Source organism: Chroicocephalus ridibundus, chromosome 13, assembly GCF_963924245.1.
Source record: "Chroicocephalus ridibundus chromosome 13, bChrRid1.1, whole genome shotgun sequence".
Classification (NCBI taxonomy): domain Eukaryota; kingdom Metazoa; phylum Chordata; class Aves; order Charadriiformes; family Laridae; genus Chroicocephalus; species Chroicocephalus ridibundus.
Genome location: NC_086296.1, coordinates 4,260,770 through 4,282,436, shown reverse-complemented (window position 1 = coordinate 4,282,436; position 21,667 = coordinate 4,260,770). Strand labels below are relative to the sequence as shown.

Here is a 21,667-nt window from a genome sequence, read left to right as displayed (position 1 = left end):
TCAAATCACTCGCTCTGTCAGGGTATCACAAAGGATTTCAGGAGAGTGTTTGCTGAGATGGCTGCTCCGGCCAGGAGATGAGGGGCAAGTTGTGATACGCGGAGAACCTGTCTTGACTATGCCTGCCAGCATTTGGCCGGTACCCAAGCCAAACAGAGACAGGAGCCACTGAAGGAGAAGGCAGAAAGAGGAAACTCTGGGTCTCTCAGTCAACAACAGGTAAGGAGAACAAGACTCGGGAAAAGGAGCCCTATTGGGAAAACAAAAGGTAGAAGGTGGGGTAGATTAAAGAGCATAAAACCCAAGGACACTAAGAACACGGAAAGGTGGGGATGCGAGGGGCTCCCAATCTGTACCTTTTACATCATGTAAGATGGAATGCGAGACCGAATTTTGTTATTTGTTTGCCAGGGAATAGCTGTAAAAACCACCAGGAATGTGCTTCAGGCCAATTTAGTATTTTTTTTTTTTTGGGGTCTACTTTAACACTGTTATTGAATAGTATTACACAATACTGGCATCTTGCTTTAAGATGATTTTCCCAACATTTAGAATACTGTGGTTTTAAGGAATATCTTCCTCTCGATCTTCTAAACTAAGAATACCAGAAGGAAATCTGCTGCTCTCTTGAAGTCAGCGGGAAGTTTGCTTGCATAAGGAGAACTGGTTAGGACTCTTGACAGTGTTTCACAGCTTGTACAAAGTTCTCCAACATATTAGAGCTCATCTTTTTCATTATTCTTCTTCAGGAAAGAAGCAAGGATATTGAGGCTTTTCTGGAGCTCCTCCTTTTTTCCATCACTCATTTTGTTCTTCTCGATCAGTTTTGTGATTCGGACGACTTCGTTAGCAGCAAACTCTTCTCCCTGCTCCAGTATCTTGCTCATAATTTTCAAGTATTGCTCAGCTGACTTCTTCTCGGTTTCTTTTGTTTTTTCTAAACTCTCTTGCCCCTTTTTCAGGAGGGACTGGCGTTCCGATTTCTCAGTGGTGCTCACAAACTTGCTGGCCAGCATGTCGTACTCTTTGAGGCAGCCTGGCATCCCCAGGTAGATGCCGTTACTCTTCAGCCAGCGCTGAATAGCCCCGGCCTTGATATGGCCGCTGTAAGGTAAGGGATTGTCAAAGTCACCATCCTGGAACAAGTAAAAAATAGGGAACTTCTCCTTATCCAGCTTGTACTTTTCTCCCAGCTCAGTGTTCAGTTTATCACCGTAATCTGTCAAAAGAAAACAAAAGACACGAAAGCACAGTACGTTAATTAAAAGCAAAAATTCATTTAGGATTCTCTCCTACACAAACTGATAAATATTTGTCTCCAGAGTTTCAACATGTCCTAATAACCTCTAAAAACACCTCAGAAAATCATCTGTGGAAGGCAAACCATCACTAGGTTTTCCAGAGAAAAATACAAGACTCTAATGGCGCTTTGCTGTCACAGCATAAGACATTGGCAGGACCTCTACGTACAAACCCTGTCCCTCCTTTTGGGAGACTAATAGCCATTTTTTCCCTTGTTTTGCTCTATCCATTGATTTTATTTGATTTTACAGTTAAATGGATTTTTTTCCTGATCTACGTGCGAGAGTGTACACTCGTATGCTTTAGTTCTGACAGCATGCCAAGCTACAAGATGTTTTCTCATCTTACATAAACTGCATTTATTTTTGAGGACAGAAAACATAACTTAAAGACATTTCAACTATGCCACTTAGCTAAATCCATGTGTGTTTAGAGACGTCAGTGTGGGTGAAACTTCCCAACTTCACAATTCCTGTACGCTTAAATTCATAATTCTACCTATAAAGCAAGAGTGAGTAAGGTGACAGTGATCCATTCCCCGCTACTTTACTCACAAAACCAATTACAAGAACATGAAGTTACACCAGCCATAGCACAACAGCCACCTTCTGTGCTTTACCAGCGATAAACAGAGAGTTTGCTACAATTAATCAATCATACATTTGCTTTGTTTGACCGGGCTTGTGGCTAAAGCATGACTCTTGTAATGCCTAGAAATGGATGAAAAGGTTCCTCCCAGCACGGAAATGATATTAAAAAAGACAAAAAGTGCTACAAATGAGGGGGGTGGCATCCAGTTTAGCAGTGTGGGCTGACTTGCTTCATTACCCAGGAGATAAGCAGCACTCCTACGCTCCTGGCGGGAGGCAGAGCTCAGCGACCAGCTGGAGCAGGTGCTTTGCTCTGACAGGGCCCGGCCCGTCTCATTTCTCACTACTGGAATTACCTCAGAGTCTGCTTTCATCGGAAATCGCAGTGAATTTTATTTTCTCCACACCAGTCTGTTCAGCGTTCCTCACCTGATATTCCCACTTCAGCCACCAGAAGATCCTCACTGGAGCCTGAGCTCTCTGCCAGCTTTTTAAACTCATCTTGTTTCTCACCGTAAGGATATTGTGTGTCGAATTTCACAAGGACAAACTTATGCTTTGGAATGACCTAAAACAAGAAGAATAAGGGGAAAAAAAAGCCAAAACTTTAATGTTTCAGGTTTGAGTAATCTACACGTCACCTAAGGTTGCTTTAGCTTGTTCTTTTCCCGTGCAACGAGTAGATGCAGAGGGAAAATGGGAATTCTCTAATTACGGCCTTTCAAAAATGACTCACTGCAGTGTGGAGAAAAGACTGAGCTTTGGGTGTAGGTAGTCCTACACCAGATGATAAAGATGGTAAGTCGTAGGTTTGGGGGATCTGATACTGCCTTTAATTATACATGATTTGCTTTTTGTAAATCTGATTAGCATCTTGGAAGGAAGTCAGCCAAACAACTTCCAGTGGGACATTAAGAGGATAGAGGCCAAATCTAATGTCATTCTGAAGTGTCCCAGCATGAGAGCTGAGCTCTTAGCTAAGAGCGGATGCGCTGGGAGGGAGCAGAGGCACTGGAGGTGCGCTGCTGGTTCAGTAAACCGAGAATTCGTGTTTTAATTGATTCCTCTTCTCTTGTGCTGCTGCTTTTGAATTTTGCTCTGCTCGGATGACGCCCTTTCAAAATGAGCTTGGAAATGGATCTGCCACCCGATTTGGGATTCCTTTCTCCCTCCAGCAGAAGACCTTGCAAAATCTTCTTTTCTAGCCAAGAGGGTCAGATTGCAACACAGGTCCCCACCTACAAAGCGCACTGCGAGTGCTGCTTGGGCACTGACTGCTGCAACCGGGAACGACAGCCTTCAGCCCTGGGCCCGCCGATCACTCTATTTACTGTCCTGGCGAGAGGCGAGCATGGCGGGTGTCACCGCTCTGGCATTTCTGCTGGTCCCTCTTGCAGCCAATTACCTCAAATTCTTCTCATTGTAGAAGAGCTGGAAGCTGCTACGATTTGTGGAATGCCGTAGCATTAGAACACCAAAAATGGTTTGTCACAGCAGAAAAATCATGACATGTGGCAAGAAGTACTTGCTCACGCCTGGGCAGTTTTGCTTAGGGCAGATACTTTTCCATCAGCTCAGCCGGCTGTCGTCCCCTCAGCTCTCCCTGCTGCAGCACATGCTTTAATCCCGCCACACAACGGTTCCTTTCGGTCAGGGTCTCGCCATCTGGCCTGAGCTGGGCCCGCGGCACCTGCCACAGCTCTGGTGTCTTCCGAAATGACAGTTCTGCCAGGCTCTAGGATAGTACCTTCACTTCAACGTGATTTAGCGGAGAAAAAAAAACCCGTGCAAGACCTCAGTCTGGTAGAAGCCTGTTGCATTCATTCTCTTTCATGAACGAACAAGAAATGAAACCGGCCCGAGCAGAGCGCGCTCACGGCCCCGACTCGCTCACCGGCGCGGTCCTGCCCATGGTCACCGGCACGGGCAGTGCAGAAGCCAGCCGACAGCGGCTCTTCTGCTCCCTGACCGGGGGCGCGGGGAGCCGGCCCGAGCCCCGCCGGTGCCGCCGGTCGGTCCGGTCCGGTCCGAGCCCTCCGCGCCCCCGGCCGCGGCGCAGCCCTGGCGGCCCGGGTCCACTTGGACCGCGCCGATTGGCTGCCGGCCGCGGCTGCCGCTCTCCTATTGGCTGCGCCGCGGCGGGCCCGCCGCCTCGGCCGTTCCGCCAGCCCCCGGCGCTCCCCCGCGCCGCCGCCGGCCGCGGTGGGGGGGGGCGGCCCCGCGCCCGCAGCCCGCTCCACACCCCAGGCCCCCCCACACCGCCTCCCCGTCCCTCCGGTGCCGCTCGCCTGTTGCTATGGCCGCCGCCACGGCGCACATGGCCGCTGCGCTGCCAGAGAAGCCACCCGCCCCCTTCCGAGCACTCTGCCGGGCCCGGCAGCGCCCGCCGGGCGGGCCGTACCTTGTAAAAGGTGATGGTGTCGAGGGGCACGGAGCCCTTGGTGTGCAGCGCGCTGCCGCCGGGCAGCGCCAGGCCGAGCAGGCAGAGGAGCAGGGAGCCGGCGGCGGCCGCCGCAGCCATGGCGGAGCGCAGAGGGAGCGAGGTTGCCGGGGCCACGTGACCGCGCGGAGCTCCGGCCGCCGCCGGGGGCTCGCCCCGCCCCGCCAGCCCCGGGGCCAACCGGGGACCGGCAGCGCTCCGGGGCCGGACGCAGGCCGCGGAGCTAGGGGTCTAAGCGGTGCCCGTTCCACGCCGGGCAGCCCCTTCTGTCGGCGGGCAGCGCGCGGTGGTGATGCGGCTGCTGCCAGAAAAATAACTACGATGGGGCACCTTCCAGCAGCATATGCATGTAAAATGAAGGCAGGTTGCAAAATCTGGCCTTGCAGGACAGGCTGCAGCGCTACAGCCACTCAGAGATTAGCAGGGACAGCCGGGGACTAGAGAGCAGCTGGTGGTGCATAATATATTTATATGCAGCAGCAGGCCAGCATCACCACAGCTCTTTGAAGCACTTTTTTTGTGCTACTAGAGGAGATATCTCATGCACTTTCCTTATCACTGAAAGCCAGGATGAAGTACAAGCAAGCAATGCAGAAAGCCTCAGCAGCAGATTGACAGGTGATCCTGTCACAGAACAGACACATCCAAACTCCCCCCCAGCAGTCATCATTCTGAACCCTGTCTGCAGGTGGAAAGCAATAAGCATCCCCTCCCCCCCCACCTCTTTCCAACCTCCGTCTTTGCAGGTAACTTGATTTTCTGCTTCCCATGCACCAGGATAATCTGGCTTCACCATGGGGCTGACAAAGTTAGGTAGGTAAGCACTTCAGTTGCTTCCAGACCATCTAGGCAGAAAAATGAAAGAGGCAGCAATATTGATTTGTAACGAAACCGACTTTTATATAAATTATAAACCCATCCAGTTTAAAGCAGATCATTTGCAGTTGTGTCACTTAAGTCTGTAGAAGGCTGAGGCATACATATCTTCTACAGTCATAAATTAACAATGAATAATCAAGGAAGAGAACGTTCAGATAAGGCTGCAGATACATCAACAAAAAACAAACCCTCTAAAATTACTAGCGGTTAAAATAAAGTCATGATTATCCATGATTGCAAAATATAAATGCAATTTTTGAACAGTTAAAAAGTACAAAAATGATGGGCAACACAAACAGGCATTGTACATTTTGTCCTGTATGTAGACAAAGCAGTGTACGACTTCTGACCTTAATCTACATCAGATACTCATTTTAAGCAAAGAGGAGTTAAGGAAATCTGTAAAAGGATCATGGCTCATGATCCCAGTAGTATAAAAGCAGTATTTTTTCAGTCTGTAAACAGTAGTCTTGGTAGCTTCTTCTAGGTATGTTTTTCAATTCATCACAAAAAAAAAAAATCCAAAACAAACAAAAACAAATCCCAAGAGTTGAAAAGGGGCAACAGCAGCAATGGGTTATAGCTTGAATTTCTTAACAGGTCACTGTGGGACATATTCTGGAGGGGAAACACTCTTTTGTAAGAAATATATAATATATTTAACTTTACACAATTTATAGGAGGAGAGAAATTCTCCCTCTCCCTCAACCAAGCCCCCAGTCAGTACATAGTCATTTTTGTACATCGTCTCCTATAGAGAAACTACAGCTTGTGAAAAGATGGCACCCGGTTTTATAAAACACTGAGTAATCTAAAAATTGTTATTTGTTTGACAAACTTATGGTTCACCAGTGACTGCAACTGAAAACAGGACAGCAGCTAACAGCGAGAAGCAGTCAGTATTCACCCTGTGCTGGCACAGGGGTGGTCTGAGTGACCAGCTGACACTGGGCCTGTGCCATGCCAAATGCTGTGATGGGAAGCGAGAGTGAGCCATGGTTCCATCTCTTCTCAGACTTTGCTTCACATCACACATGTCCCCATCCAACCCTCAATCAGTTTCAATTCTGCTTTTAAGAGAGCTGATGCAGAAAACCTTTTTTTAAAGGAAGTTCTGCTTTCAGGCACATGGGAGGATTTTGAAAGCTTGGTTATATTAACCTTACACTTCACTTACATTTTCACCATTGCTTATTGATACGAGTACTTGAATTCAACCTGTTGTAGCAGCAATGAAAGGAAACTCCAGCAAAAATCAGCCCCTGGACTATCCCCTCTGGACGAGGGTGCTGTGTCAACTTCGCATTCAATGCTGGTGCTTGCACAAAGCCCTCTCTAGTTAGCGCTGCCACGGGGGAGAGCAGGGACAGGAATATCAGCAACAGCAATTTGCCTCCTTGAATGAAGAGGGGCAGTGCAGATTTCTGGCTCAGTGCTTCTCTATGAATTGCACCATGTCAGCAGTGGGACTGTTTCCACTTATCCTACACATTTCAAAGCATCAACTTCGGTCATCAGTCTTCATTTAATTTAAGGAGCACACCCTTCTTTCCAAAAAAGGTTCTATGCAACATATAAGAGTTCAGTTGTGGGTTGTTTTTTTTTTTTCCAGGAAAAGAACTACTATAAAACAGACTTAACACATTTTGGTATTCCTCCAGCCCAGAGCACTTACCAGACATTGCAATTAGAACATCAGGACATCCATTACAATTTAGACAACCTGCAGACATTCTTCTTTCCCTTTCAGGATGGGGCAAAGCAAAACTAAATCCAGCAACAGCAGCAATGTGATTTTTTTTTTTTTTTACATGGGATTTATTTTAAAAAAATACTCTCATCAACATTCTAGCATTACTAACAAAACATACTCAGAAGAGATGACAAAGGTAGGATTGTCAGCTCTCTTAAAACTTTAAATATAGACTTCAGATACTAGCTGCTTTAAATCAGAAGATGAGGAATCTGTAAAGTCTGACCTCTCCCTTGTATTGCAAGTACACGTAACTTTTTTTTGCCTACCAATTTTAGGCTGCATTACTCCTTTAAAATAAAAAAAAAAAAAACAAAACAAAAAACAAACCAGCAGAAATGCAGATTCAGTGGGAGCAGATGATGCGACTGCACTTTCTAAGAGACTGCCTAATGAGCTAGTACTTGAATAAACAAAGATCAACTGCAAAAAGCAAGCATACAGTTACAAAAAGTATTCTCAGCCTCATACCACAGCGGAAGCAAAAGTTACCTCTGCCAACTTAAAACCAAAGCCAATAGGATTTAATTTCTATTAAAATATTAAAGTCTTAAAGTTTCAGTAATCTAAATACACTTCTTAAAAGTCATCATGATGATTGCTGTTTTACATTAAACTGACATGAAATCAGACCGCAGTGTCAGACTTCACTGCGGCTATTATATACAAGGTCTCTGGTTTTGTCTTTTTTGCTGAAACACTGATTCCCATCTTTCTCTCTAAAGCTTAACAGCCAAGATTGCTCCTCATCAGGTTTGCTATTTTTCCAAGTGTGAAAACAACCTGTGCATACGCTGCTTCCCTCCAGCAGTTCTCTCCTTAGAGAAACCTGCCTCGCCACCAGGCATGGCTTACTCCCGCCCTGTGACAGAGGGCTGGGCGCTGCTGGAAAGCTGCATGCCGACGGTGTCCCTCCAGCGCAGCCTCACCTCTCTCTGCTGGACCAACACATTGAATTAATTCAGTAGGACCCAGGTGGCTTGCAGACAAAATAGGCAGCTCCAAAACAGGCTCATTTCATTGGTGGCAGCTGAATGTGGGCATCTACAACTTCTGCATTTCTAAGGCAAGGACCATACAAAAATTATAAACACTGTATGGTGATGAAAATACAACTTCTTTGAGATATATGCTTTACACTGGATTTCTATTGCTGCTTCTAAAGACCATCTCCAGTTGTTTCTAGAGATCAAAAGGGAAGAAAGTTAATTTTCTCCTGTTGCAATATGCTTATGAACATGTATAAAAAGTGGTCAAACCCCAATAAGGGTCCCTGCTTCTCATTTATGTACAATAATTTAAATCAGCTCAATACATCTGTAATACCTAAAAAAATTGTTTTATGATTTTAAGTCCTTCATGCATTATGAGGAAGTTCTGGATTAAAGTGATGGTATATTGGATGTTGCTTCTGTCTGGGACTCTGGTGTCACTCCCCTGTGGAGTCTGTCAAGGATGCATTCCTCAAATCTTTAGTTTTTTAATGGTATCGAGTCTCTTTTTCAGCAGCTCTCCAATTTCCTGAACTGAATGATGGTAACTGCTCTGGACCTTCCCTTGCACAGTCTTTGTAAACTTTTTTTCTTCCTGCAAAATGCAAAAAGAGAAATAATTCACTCCACAGCAACTGTTTATTTAAATCCTCCTGTTAAACTTCCCCCACCATCTCGAACACTGATAAGAAATTCATGAGGACCACAGTGTATGTTTACAAAGAGAATGTCATCAGCACAGAATAAGCTGCACCTGCTCATCAGCAGTAATTCCTGCAGACAATGGTATTGCCCAGACAGGGCTGGTAACACATCAATGTTTCTTCAAAACTTCTGGAAACATCCTTGTGCAAAGTATTTGTGGCTAAATTTGAGAGCGCATGTAGCATTTTATTTCAGTCAGCATTTATTAAAATATAGAATTTCTTATACAGAAAAGTGAAGTCAAACAGCAAATGAATGCTGAACAGCTAAGAGACTCTTACATCAAATTCCAAAGCATAGTGACCTGCAGTGCCTGGGACAGGTTTAGATGTCGCTAATTCAGCAACACTGGTACTTAGCTTTCCCAAAGGGATTAGATTCCCTTTAACGTGCAGTTTTCTAAAACCCCCATGCTAAAAGGCTTTTTAGGAGGAGGACCACCATCATGGAACATTGTTGGCATTGCTCCTGCAGGTAGAGCGAGGTTAGCACAGACCTATCATGACCAATGCTGTATTTCTGTATGCAGAAAGAGCAAATGCTGGTACCCAACACAGCAGCCATAACCACTGTTCTGTCAAGAGGTGACTTGCTATCAGGATGCCTTTTGCAGGCACTCGTACAGATAACAGCAGTAAAGCTTGTGAGGTACAGCCTGAATGAACCAATCCAATGTGGGAAAATCTCACATCAGTGGCAAGGTTCAGCTGAGACATTGCCAGCATCACTCCATTCACACCAGAATTTTCACCAATACCTGAACACGAGGACTTTTTCAAAAGCACCTTTTAGCTCTCTAAACATACAGAGCTGCAAACATAGCTCCAGGTCTGAGTAGAGCTATACAGGCTGCGTTTATCAGGATTTACTGCCACAATGTCAAACAACAAACAGAACAGCAAACACGGTGAACAAACACAGGAAAAGCTGCAGACTCCCACAGATGCTTCTGCTCAAATCCATGTGAATCTAACAGTTGGGTTTTGCAGATCTGCTTTGTGTAGTAACTGGATGCTCTGGGGATTTGCTGACTCAGCAAGGAACCAGAAAAATGAAAGATCAACAGTTATCTGAAAATGTCTTATTCCTTTGAAGTGAAGATTCTTTGATGATATTAGGAAAATTTACTTTTTTGGTTTTATTCAAATTTGCACTAAATACAGTCTAAGGGATTCCCTTCCTTTCTATCAGTTTTTGCAGGGTTTTGTTTTATATACAAATATATATTTGAGATACTTCTACATCAGCCTCATACAGCAACAAGAAACGGGGTATTTTAAGTAACATGCTATGAAATAAACAGGACGATGTAACTGAAAAAACAAAAGCTGGCTAACAGCAGCTTAGTTGGACAGACATGCAATTCTGAAACAGAATGCGTGCAGCTTTTAACTCCTCCCCAATTCAGATCTCCCATCTAGACAAACATTAACGCCAATGCCCTGTAAGCCAAGTTTCCCTTTTTAGATAAACATATCAGAGACCTGGTTTTGTCTTAAGTGATGATTCCTGATGAGTTTGTGGGGGTGACAGATAACACGACTTCTGCCTGTGCTTTCTTGAATCAGTCTCTCCCAACCCCCCAAACTAGTACCAGTGAGGAGATGACTCCCCTCTCCAACCTTTCTCCTGGAATCTGCAATCCTTCTCTGACACCACTCCCCCAGCCCCTCTCCCCTGTGTATCAGAAGATGATGCCTATTCCACCACTTTGTTACATTGCACCTTTTATCTCCACCTGTGTTTCAAGAGCACCATACAAGAAATTCCAGTGCTATGCTTTCAAGTCACCTGTAGGCTTTTCAGCTGGACTCTTGACACTGTTTTCAGGATCTCAACCACTGTTTTAAACAAATACACTCATACTAACTATTGAACTGTTAGAAGATTCTTTACAACAGTAACACTAACTTGTCTGTCAAAGTTTAACTCATCTGATTGCCATGACTTAAACAGCCAAGCTTCCTCATTAGGCCCATGCTTCACATGTCTAAATTGGGAATGAGGTTTGGCACGCGTACTAGTGCCTATTACTCCTGGCTTTGGTTTTCCCTATATAGCTGGGGGGGGTTGCCAGTTGTTTTTCTTTAAAGATTAAGTAATTTTTTCCAGGGAAGTGACTAATCAGCAGTAGGTGAATCTCAAATGTTCCCTGGAATAAGTGTTTTGCATCCATTATGGCATGCTAAAATACAGATAAGAGAGTAAGTCATATCACAGACAACAAACTAATGTTAAAAGCATACATTTTCCTTCACTAACATACCACACAAAATGAAAGCATTTTCAAATTCCTATGTTTAAATCTCATTTTTTGAGATTTTTTGCAGTGAGCTAGAGCTGATCAGATGAGGCAAAGTCCATGTCACTATTAAAAAAACCAACCCAACACTGTCACTATAAAAAGACCTAACTCACCACTCTAAAACTAATCAGTCTGGTCCCTAACCTCTGGTTAAGAGCCACTGAGTCAATCATAACAAGTGGGTTTCCCCCCCCCGCTCCCAGTAAAACATTTTGAGGAAGAGAAGCTTTCAACAAAGTTATCCCATAGGCACGTATACACAGGTTATTATCAATCACACACAAACATATAGAGCACACAAATAAAGATGCAAGTTCTTACCTGTAAAAGCAGAGTGTCCTTGAGGGACAGCTCTTCAAGTTTTAGTGCAGTCAGAATTAATTCAAGCCCTTTGATGTGATCTATTACATTGGAAGTTAATGTCTGTAGTTCAGTAACATAATCCAGAAAATGTGTAAATACAGGTGGCTATAAAAACAAATACATTTATAAACACATATTCATGCCTATTCACACGACTACTTTATATGACAACTCACTTTGTAACATCTATCATTCTATTCTTTCCCCCCCAATCTAAACTGTAATCTACCTACCCAGACAAATACTAGCAGTTAACTAGTTTACTGAGCGCATTCAAGGCAGAAAGGCCTGTGACACTCTAAACTGTGTTTCCTATTAAAAAGCTCTCATGTGATGTCAGAGATGTCAGATGTCACCATTTGATTTTAAATACAAAAAGACTGTTAAAAATCAGTACTGAGTAATTCCTAACCTACATAAGCCTCTACAAGGTAAAGTTTATGAAAAACAGTTTATTAACATGTCATCTATGCTGATTTTTCTTTCAGTATAATTACGCTGTGGGATTGGGGGTGAAGGGAGAAAAGAAAGGATTATTGTTTACCGTAGCTACACTGCTTTCCTTTTTTTTCTTCTTCTTTTTTTGCAGGTTGGATTTAAAAGGTCGGAGGACACTGTCACAGTAACTTGATACCCACAGGGCAATGGAGATCGTCTGGAAAAAAGGTACAAATACACTACAAGTTGCATTTACAGGAGGCTTCTAAACTCATTTTAGTGTTCCTACTGATAAGACTCAGAGTAGTTAGAATATGCAACAAAAATTCTGCTTTCACAAGTGACTGAGATCAAAGAGGTTTCACTGTGTTTCAGTCCCAACATTTCTACTTTAAAGTACTCCAAAATTTCTGGATTCCAAAGGAAAAAAAAATACCTCAACAAAGAAGACTAGGTTTTCTAACAGGTTTGGATGAGTTTTCAAGGTGCCATCTCTGACTTCAATCAAATCACCTTTACATTTATTGAACAAGTCTGAAAAGAAAAAGAAAAGCCTTATTCAGGACATTTAGATCAACTTAAAAGCATATTTTCTGTACAGTCAGTATCTCAGTGCAGTGTGCAAAGCTGTCAGAGGACTGACCATTAAGCAGCTAATGACAAATTTGGCCAAAGGCTCTCGAGAAGGTCCAGCTCTGAAGTTTCCTCTGAACTGCATTTCATTACAAACAGTATCTCCACTCCGTTTACTAGCATACCTGGACCAAGTACCAGGGAGACAACAGTTGCTAGGACTAGTCTGGAAGGTAGCGAAATGATAGGACAAACCAACATTCTGTGGCATGCAACAGCTTCACGATCAGACAAGCCAAGGGGAATCTCAACCTTGTTCTCAAGTATCTTTCAAAGGGGTCTGCAGACGCATTAACACACTTCCCCATAATCGCAGCACACTCAGCAGCACATCCTCAGAGCACCACGAAGCACTACCTTAGATACCAGTGAGTTACCATTTACCTGTTAGTCGTTCTACTAAAGACTTGAAACTATTCCCTATCCTCTCCTGGATTTCTGCTGAATCTTCTGAAAGAAAAAAAAAGTAGTTATAAACTATGAGTTTGTGTATTTTCTGCTCCCAGAAAACCAAGAGGCATTTAAGTGTAATTTAGTGTTAGCAGTCAAAAGCAAATGCAACGCTTTTAAAGAGGATCGAGTACTACATCAACATATACTGTACAACAATGAAGACTCACATAAAACATTAAGGTGTTGTCTCCCAGATAACTTAGTCATTCAAAAAATTAACACACAATTAACAGTTTGGGTCCACATCATCCAATGACTAGTAGTTTTCAAACTAAATGGAAACACATCTAGATCCCTCCCACCACACATCGTGCCAATCTGATTAAACCCCTGCCCCTCAAACACTTACCTAAGCCATTGGTATCTAGTTCATAAATATCACTAACAAGATAAAACAAGCTAGTCTGGCATTGACAGCTGCCATTACTGAAGAAGCCAGCCATTCGGGTAGGAGGAGGGCCAAGGACAGGATACTAGGCAAGAAGCAAAGAAAAAGATAAAGGTGTTGCAGCTTTTCCTTATCCAGAACACAGTGTTTGTCTCTGGCACATCTCTCAGTCAGATTCATACACTACAAACTCAGGGTCAGTTAAGTGCATTCTGCAGCCTGCCGGACGTTACAAGATGCATTCAGTTTCTCTGCTTGCATTCACGTTCATTTAATATTTGGGGATAGCTTTTTCCTTAATGGGTACCTGAATTTTTTGTTCTAGAAACTTCTTCCCTGAATCCACTGCCGCTTCCAGCTGCTGAAGGAGGGATCGAATTGTATCGATCTTGGATGAGACGCCGTTCTCTGCAGTCTTTTCAGAGTTCTTTGGTTGAATAGTGTGACTAAGAGTTGGGAGTCCACTTACTAGCCTTAAAGTTAAAGACCGGATTCGCAACCACATGGTTTCTTCCTCCAGTGACAGTTTCTTATGTTCTTCAGAAATGTCCCTAGAGAAAGGCACCAAACGTTTTCAGGCAAATGCTTAAATTTTGCAAAGTAGCAAGCTTTACTCAGGTACAAAAGTCTACCCAAAGTTTTTGAATACTGTACGAAGAGGAAGGAGTGGTCAGAAATTCAGAAAACTGTATTAATATGTAAAAAGGCAGCACTGCTAGAAGCAATGAATGATGTTTGTTAAGTTTGCAGTTAGCCAGCCTAGAGAACATTTAAATATGGCAATTTCCCTGAAAGGATCTTCTTTGCTATGCGTGCTGTAAGGAAAAGGTGTGACCCTACAGTTGAGGATACTCCTATTCACCTGTCTTTTGGATCCCAGTTAAACAAGACTGTCAGGTCTCTGTTGTCACGCAGATCTTTCCATGGAATGTCATCCTCCTCTGGGCTCAGACTCATGGACTTTATACTTTCTTCTAAACTGGTTGATCTGTACATAAGAATAAGCAACATTAAATCAAACATTTGATCACTGGAAAAAGAAATATTACACATACGTAGTACTGACAAGGACACTGAAGGGGAGAGCAAATTACAAGTAGAGAAGTAGCTCACAGGTTTTTGCCAAAGAGCTGCAAATGCAACTCACAAAGGTCTCACTTTGCCAGTGTTCTGCCTGTGCACAAGTCTCCAGTCTTTTCATGTGCAAGATACTGCACTTATCACTGCTGTACTTACATATTTGCTTCAAGTAAGAGGTCTAACAACATCCGTTCTGTGCGAACTTGAGCAAAGTGAAGGGAAGAGTTCAGCCTATTTCTAAATGCAATGAATTCTGGGATCTTCTCAAATGCACCGTACTTGTAGGCTTGAATGATATATTCCGAGGTCTGGAAGAAAACACACACCATCTCTGTATTAGTTACTTCCATAAATTCAGAACAACCAGAGTTTAACAAGGTCACTGTCAAGAAATTGCTTTTCTGTGGTTTTCGTTAAGCCAGAAGTACAGAATCTGGCAGATACTCAAGCCCTGGGAGAAGCTCGCACTTTTGCTTGTCCAAGTCACCCCAGCAATTTTTTGCTACTTTAATTTGAGAATGCCCAGATGCTCCACCGGGCAGTGTGATTTAATAACCAAACTAACACTAAGAAACATCATGTTGCTGTCACCACTGAGACTGAAAAATACTTAAAGGGGGGGAGCGATGATTTTGGAAGGCTTTTTTTTTTTTTTGAGGGGGGGGAAATGCATTATTCAAATCATTGTTCCATTGTGAGAAGTGCTTTCAGACAAAATAAACATATCCCAGATTTTCTGGAACTGACTTGGATGTGCATCACATATTACCACAACATAGATTAAAAAAAAATTACTCACACATTTTTTTATTTTTTTTATTAGATTTTTGAATACAGCATCACAAGATAATACCACGCAGTGTATACACATTACAATACAATCTAAACACCAAAAGAAACAGTCAGGGTCCATGGGGTAGTTTGCTTCCCCTCTGAAGAAATGCAGCAATACAAGGCACGCAACTAATATTTCACATCAGTCCAAGTAATCTCCAGAAGGAGATTTATATGACGAAGGAGCCCCAAACAAGCACTGCATTTTAATGAAAATTTCTAACGGTAGAGACAGAGTGAAAAATTTATGCTCCCAGTAAAGACAGATGGCTGTATTTCTTACATCAGAATTACTCCACAAGTGAGAAATTCTGGCAAATCAAATATTTTCTTCTAAACAAGATTATGAAATGCACTGAAGATCAGACGTACCAAAAAGGCCCCTGGTTCACTGAACTTTATATGGTACTAACAGACTCAACCTGTCTGGAAGGCTCTGAGAGACTAGAAGCTAGTACGAACAGATGAAAGCCACCTTTTTTTTTTCCCCCTTTAAAATAAGAAATGTCCTCTAGGTAGCTCTGGCTTTTTTTTTTTCCCCCTAAGGAATTTGGTTATTTGCACTGTATGAAAAAAATATGCCAAATATTCAACAACATACCCTCTGATAAACAGCCTTGTAGAGTTCATTGTCAGGCTGCGGGATTGCGCTATGGGCGCTAATTCAACTGCATCGACGTGGTTTTTAAATCCCCATAGGATACGTTGGTGTTCTGTTTGCCTGCAGTATCTGGAGAAATTAAAGACGGACGGACACAAGAAAATTAGAGAGATTACTTGTGATTCTGCGTATTTAAAGGAGGACTATCTTGATAAGGATAAAGTTGCCTTTTTAGTTGTAGCCAAATATAGCAATACTGCCTTCTATTCTCCTCCCTGTCCTTGGCATGCTCTCCCAGAGCAGAAATATTATGTCAGGACTGCACAGCATCCTAGATGGCTGTTACTCATGGGACCCACTCTTAAACAGCATTCACTTCAGGCTGTTAAGTTCAGCAAGTCAGAAGGAAAATCATACTTATCCAAAACAACCAGTTTGAATCAGTAGCTATATTTTTATGCTAGATCACTTCGTTTATATCCCACACTTCTGTTCTAAGCAGAGTCCCACGCACAGCGTGCTGCAGGACACATTCTCTATGCTGGAGCAGACATTCCAGCTATCTTGAGTGAGTTACCTCCTCCTCAACCTAGAGAGGAGCAGGCAGTATCTGAAATCATGTAAAAAGGTAACTTTTAAAGGATAGTCCTCCTTTAACATTGCAGTCAGATGCTGTTATGGGACTCAAGTGGGAAGCTGATATCAGGACCCTGAGTATGAAAAGGGCAACCCCAGCAGAACCACAGCAGCACAGAAACTTGTAGCAGATTCTGACCTTGTGATACCTGGGACATGACTTATGGTAAGGAATCCCTTTTTTCATCTCTGCTCTTGTCATGCCATCATCTTAGGTGATCAGTACCCTGAATTGAGCCTTCATCTCCTGCAATTTGCACCTTATGGTTGGTTTAAAGGACACTTGCTATTTGCAAATTAGTACAGCTTTTGATGCACTTCCCAACGAAAAGGATCTTAAGGTGATAACCACTGGAAGTGTCCAGAACACACGAGAGATTTGGCTAGCTCATGGTCCTTTGGTCGCAATACTCTGTCTCCAAGACAAGACATGATGCAAGTGGGTTCCAGAGTCACATCCGTATCTTGTAGGATGAAGAATTCTATAATGCTGATTGCATCACTTTCACCCATCTTCCAGTCTCAACCATTTAAGATGTGGTAGTGAGGCAGGTCGAACCATTCAGGCACTGCCTTTTCAGGATTTCTGGAACACGAGTTGAGTAGCATTTTCCTGGAAACAGAACTTAGAACGTGGCCATCTTCATCTGTGTACAGATATTAAGCTATTGGAGACAGTCAGCTCTTCTCTGCTGCAAGCACCTTCACCATCCATGCCAAAGAGAATAACCTTCTTCCAAGATAACCACACTTCAGATTGTTTTCCCAGGGAAAGATGATTTCTTGATGCTTTACAACACAGCGTTCCCAAGCAGACAAAGTGACAGGCAATAGTTTTTTCAGTTTATTTTTTTCACTTGGCACCCAGCAGTCATGTGTTTTATTCAGACAGTTGGTTCCAGGTATGCTTTTCATTAACATCCACAGAGTGACTTTTGAACAGGACTAAACAAGTTACTCTTCATTAAAAAAAAAAAAAAAAAAAAAAAAGAGAGAGAGAGAGAGAAAAAAGCCACCACTACCAACAACAGACATGTAGGAGAAAGCTGTCTGGATCCAGGGCTTCACTGCAGCACTAAACCACTAAACATTGCACCCAGGAACCCAAAGACTCTTAGCAAGTAGAATCAGTGCTTAAACAATGAGCAACTGAGAGAAGCAGATGAGAGCAAGCTTCCATCGTACAATCTACATGCTCCTCTGTGCATCCCGTTCCCTCCAGTGAAATTTCTGTGTCAGACACAGGTCACAGGAACTCAGCATTTACTTTCCAGCCACAGGCAAATGTCAACTGGTATCTTGTACACAGGAATAACCTGTCCTGCCAACAGAGCAAGGGTACTCTTCTGAGGGGTTACTGTGTGAGCATCTTCACTATTCAGTACAGGCAAGTCTTCCGTTTCTATCGATTTCTGGGATGGTGGGAAAGCAAGTTGTAAGAGTGCAGAGCCTTTGGAGCCAGCTTAGCCCGTGTCTGACTGGAAGAGTTACAATTGGATCGCACCTTCGTTTCTTACAAAGTAAAAATTATTTTCTTCACCTACCTTTCAACAGTGATCAAACTGTAAAACATAAATATACAGGATATATTCCCACTACTCAGAATGGAACTGCCTTCTGGCATGCATATACTTCCCTACCACAGTTCTGGACTATTTCTGTTCCTATTTGCCCAATATATTTCCACCAAGACTTCAAGAATGTGTTTTTCTACCATTCTCCTACCTAACCCATTTTTCATGTATTACATGGGAATTCTGAAACAGAATTAATATTTTCCCTATGAACATACCAGAATGTACCTCAGAGTGTACTTTCCAAGTAAGATTACTGACAAGTACACTTACTAACCAGCCAGCAACAAGCACGATAGATGCCTTGGGCATGGTGTGCATTTTAGGAAGCACCTGATCTCTTTGGAGGAATTCAGCTACTCTTTCCTCACTATCTCCTCCATTCCAGTCCCAAGGTTCTCATTCAAGACAACTTTCTTTTCATTCACACTACTTTTTGGGGTGAATGGAATAAAGCCGGTAGTTCCCATTAGCACAAGACCAGGTTTTGCAATTTCATCCTACTGTTTCACAATAACGTGGTTAGTCATGGGCTCTGCTCCGCCTTCAGTGAAGCTGAGATTTCAAGAGTTAGATTTTCCCTTCTGAAATCCTCCCATGCCTCATTCCTTGCACCTTCCTACCTTTTAAAGTGATGTGCATTCCCAACCATCCCTGTGTGCCCAGGATAGCCATCACTAAAACGTGCTGCTTCAGTGACTGCCATAAAGGATTCATGAGTACACCATCCGCATCTTGACCCACCATCCATTTGACTTTTCAAAATGCTAGAAGTTATGCGACACCAGGATACATTTGCCACATAACATTCCATTTAAATTCTTGCATATTACAACCCATTCATTTAAAAGTAATCATACCTGGCTTTGAGGAGTATTTAAACTGGCTTTTATAAATAGAAAGATAAAGCAAAACCCCACGTAACAGCAAGTTACAAATTCTTGAAAACACAGGCTGAGGCAACATTTACTATAACCACCAAGTTGGACTTATTATTCCTCTTTGTTATCAACCACTACATTTCTGTAAACCCTTACACAGGGCACAGACTTCTGTAAGGCATCTTGACATAACTGCTCTGTTACATGACGCAGAGGTTTCTTTCAACTTACATCTTTCTGGTTGGAGTGGAAAAACCTGAGTGCAAAATTGCAGGATTGGGATGCAGCAGTGTAATGGCCCAGTGCCTCTGCATAGCGGGTCAGAAGATAGCTGCAACACAACACAGCACAAGTCAAATGTCAGCACACAACCCTGGGGAAACACGAATTTCAAACACAGCTCTGAACAGCGAACTGCAGCACAGTCCAGCTTTAATGAAAAGTCTGGAGATTTAACATACGGTAATCACAACATACATATTAAAGTTTAAGCTTTTAAAGAAATTCCTAATTTAAAAAAAAACAAAACAAAAACAAAACAGTATGCAGGGGCTTGGAGTTCCTCTTCTGCCTTGCTAAGTGCACAAGAGCTTTACTTAATTATACACCCACAAACACACTAACCAAGGCATGGCCCTTTGGTATGTTTGTTTTAACTATCGCTCCCAAGTTTTGCTGAGCAATGACACAAGCCAGAACACCAAACCATGACTGGCATCAAGATATACATTTCACAAATTTCTTTCAGGTTCCCTTTAGATAATACTCCAAAAATCCAAAACTGATAAAAATCACACAGGAAAGATACTCCATGAGAAGGGGAGTTTACTTCAGTAGATGTGTCTCGTAATTCCAGAACACTTTTACACACCACCATATGAAAATCTGACAATTTGCTAACTTTCAGTAGCAAAGGAAACTGAAGATCCCAGAACTGGTTACTGGAGGGTCACCATCACCAATTATTCTCAGTATATACTACCCACCCGATGGTGTCATGCTGTATGTGTTTTGCATCAAGGCTGGAATAGAGCTCTGCAACAGGTTCGAATGCACCAAGCCTGCAGTAGATTCGAATGAGCAGCAATTTAAACTGAGCATTAGAAGGACTATGAGATAACCCTTCTTCTAAGAGAGTTAGGCACTGCCACACAGCCGTCTCTTCACCTGGTGACAAAGACAAAATACCCAGACAGGCGTGATCAGAGAGGGGCACTGAACACCAACAGCACAGTTCACTTTGGCATTGATGTTCCTTCCTCAGGTTACACACCTCTTAAAATGCTCCAATGCATTTAAACATGCAGATGGCATTCATCAGCCGCGCTGCTGCCCTTAAAACATAACACCCACCCCAGCGTTACAGCTGCTGACAGAAAGGTGGAGGAATAGTTCCTCACAGGGAATATATCTAGTTCACATTGGTACAGAGCAAAGCGCTCACACAGGGGCTCACTGCAGAAGTGACTTTCCCTGATGAGTTCTGGGTTGTTCAGGATTTCTAGCTTATACCTACAGAGCACTCCCAAGCATTATGCAAGAGAGCAGCAAAGAGTGAGGAATTCAAGAGCCCATGTTCCACCAGTGACCTGCCAGGAACCTGACAATGGATTTACTCAGGTTAAAGACTAAATCTTCCTTGGGGAAGACAAAGACATAGTGACGGCTACGCTGAAGGGCAGGAATATAAACAGTGCCCAAGGACAGCCACCACTGCGGACAGACTGTCTGGGATTAGGAGACTAACAGGCAGAGCAGATGTGGAACTCCTGTACAGGGCAACAGGTCTCAGCAGAAGGTCTAGAAGCAGGGGATCCAAAAGACAAAGTATGTCAGGGAGGGAAAGAAATACTCTCGAAACACCTCTGATATCAGAAGGGAACTGTCATCAGAACTTGTGCAAAGAGAGAGAAAACATTATGTATACAGGGAACTCGGAACAAGCTTCTGAAGACAGCCAGCTTTGAGCTGCAAGAGAATTCTCTGCCAGAATTACACGAATTAATCAGAAAAATTAAATCCCTTTAGAGGTCAGTGAGATTCAGATCAAACACCAACTGAATAGACACCCCTGAAATGCCTCATATTGAGAAAAAAATGCTAGAAAGCTATGGGCCTAACAAGCCATGCCAGGTACACAATGGACACGGGGGACAGAGTTTCCCTAATACAACCATCCAGGGTGGTATTAAGCAAGACAATTTTAGGAACATACCTTCTAGCCACAGATCGAGCAGCAGGTGAACTGCAAGTAGGCAGTAATAATCTGAAAACTGCAATTCAGTTTTCAAACAAGATTTCCCTAAAAGGAAAAAAAAAAAGAGTTACCCTTGAATTACTACAGTGCTGTCAGCTGCTTCTCCCATTGTCAGCATTATCAAATGACACCGCTATCTGACAGACAATAACCACAGCTTAGTTTATAAAATCCAGAGTTGTCTTAAAAACTGAAACAGTTGCATACATGCTGCGTTAGTTTATCACACAAGTGGACTTTGGGCCACTTCATACGTCATCTGCTAGAAGAAGAGATTCTCTTGCAACTGCAAGATTTAAAGATTAATATTCCTGCCCATGTATTTGTTCTACGTACACCAGTGATAAAGCCTGGCTTTGCTTAAAGGCCCAGGCAATTTTGCAAACATACAAATGTATCATGTGAACTACGCAGGAACATCTCGTTTATCTTTAAGATACACAACTGGAAAAAAAAAAAAAGGAAACAGATAATTCAGGTACGCCCAAGGATATAATCACAAAGGAGAAAGCAAAGTATTATCTAGTGGCACAATGGGTACTGTTCCATCCTCCTGAAAAGCT

The 21,667-nt window shown here is 43.0% G+C and overlaps 2 protein-coding genes across 2 annotated transcripts in view; both read right to left on the bottom strand.

Moving 5' to 3' along the window:
• Positions 1-442: 442 nt before the first annotated feature.
• On the bottom strand, positions 443-4,459 carry ERP29 (endoplasmic reticulum protein 29). The gene is made up of 3 exons (XM_063351489.1): positions 4,294-4,459; positions 2,322-2,460; positions 443-1,219 (listed from the first exon to the last, which is right to left on the bottom strand). The coding sequence occupies exons 1-3, from the start codon at positions 4,411-4,413 to the stop codon at positions 717-719; spliced, it is 762 nt and encodes a 253-aa protein (XP_063207559.1). The 5' UTR covers positions 4,414-4,459; the 3' UTR covers positions 443-716.
• Positions 4,460-5,214: 755 nt separating this feature from the next.
• Positions 5,215-21,667, bottom strand: part of NAA25 (N-alpha-acetyltransferase 25, NatB auxiliary subunit) — a 32,519-nt gene continuing 16,066 nt past the window's right edge. The window contains exons 13-24 of the mRNA XM_063350957.1: positions 21,063-21,149; positions 19,834-20,014; positions 19,079-19,178; positions 14,478-14,629; positions 14,104-14,229; positions 13,549-13,792; positions 13,203-13,326; positions 12,785-12,850; positions 12,204-12,301; positions 11,874-11,984; positions 11,288-11,434; positions 5,215-8,551 (exon numbers count right to left, since the gene is read on the bottom strand). Of these exons, the coding sequence (XP_063207027.1) occupies positions 8,429-8,551; positions 11,288-11,434; positions 11,874-11,984; positions 12,204-12,301; positions 12,785-12,850; positions 13,203-13,326; positions 13,549-13,792; positions 14,104-14,229; positions 14,478-14,629; positions 19,079-19,178; positions 19,834-20,014; positions 21,063-21,149 (1,559 nt within the window). The 3' untranslated portion in view covers positions 5,215-8,428. The remainder of the gene's footprint in view (positions 8,552-11,287; positions 11,435-11,873; positions 11,985-12,203; positions 12,302-12,784; positions 12,851-13,202; positions 13,327-13,548; positions 13,793-14,103; positions 14,230-14,477; positions 14,630-19,078; positions 19,179-19,833; positions 20,015-21,062; positions 21,150-21,667) is intronic.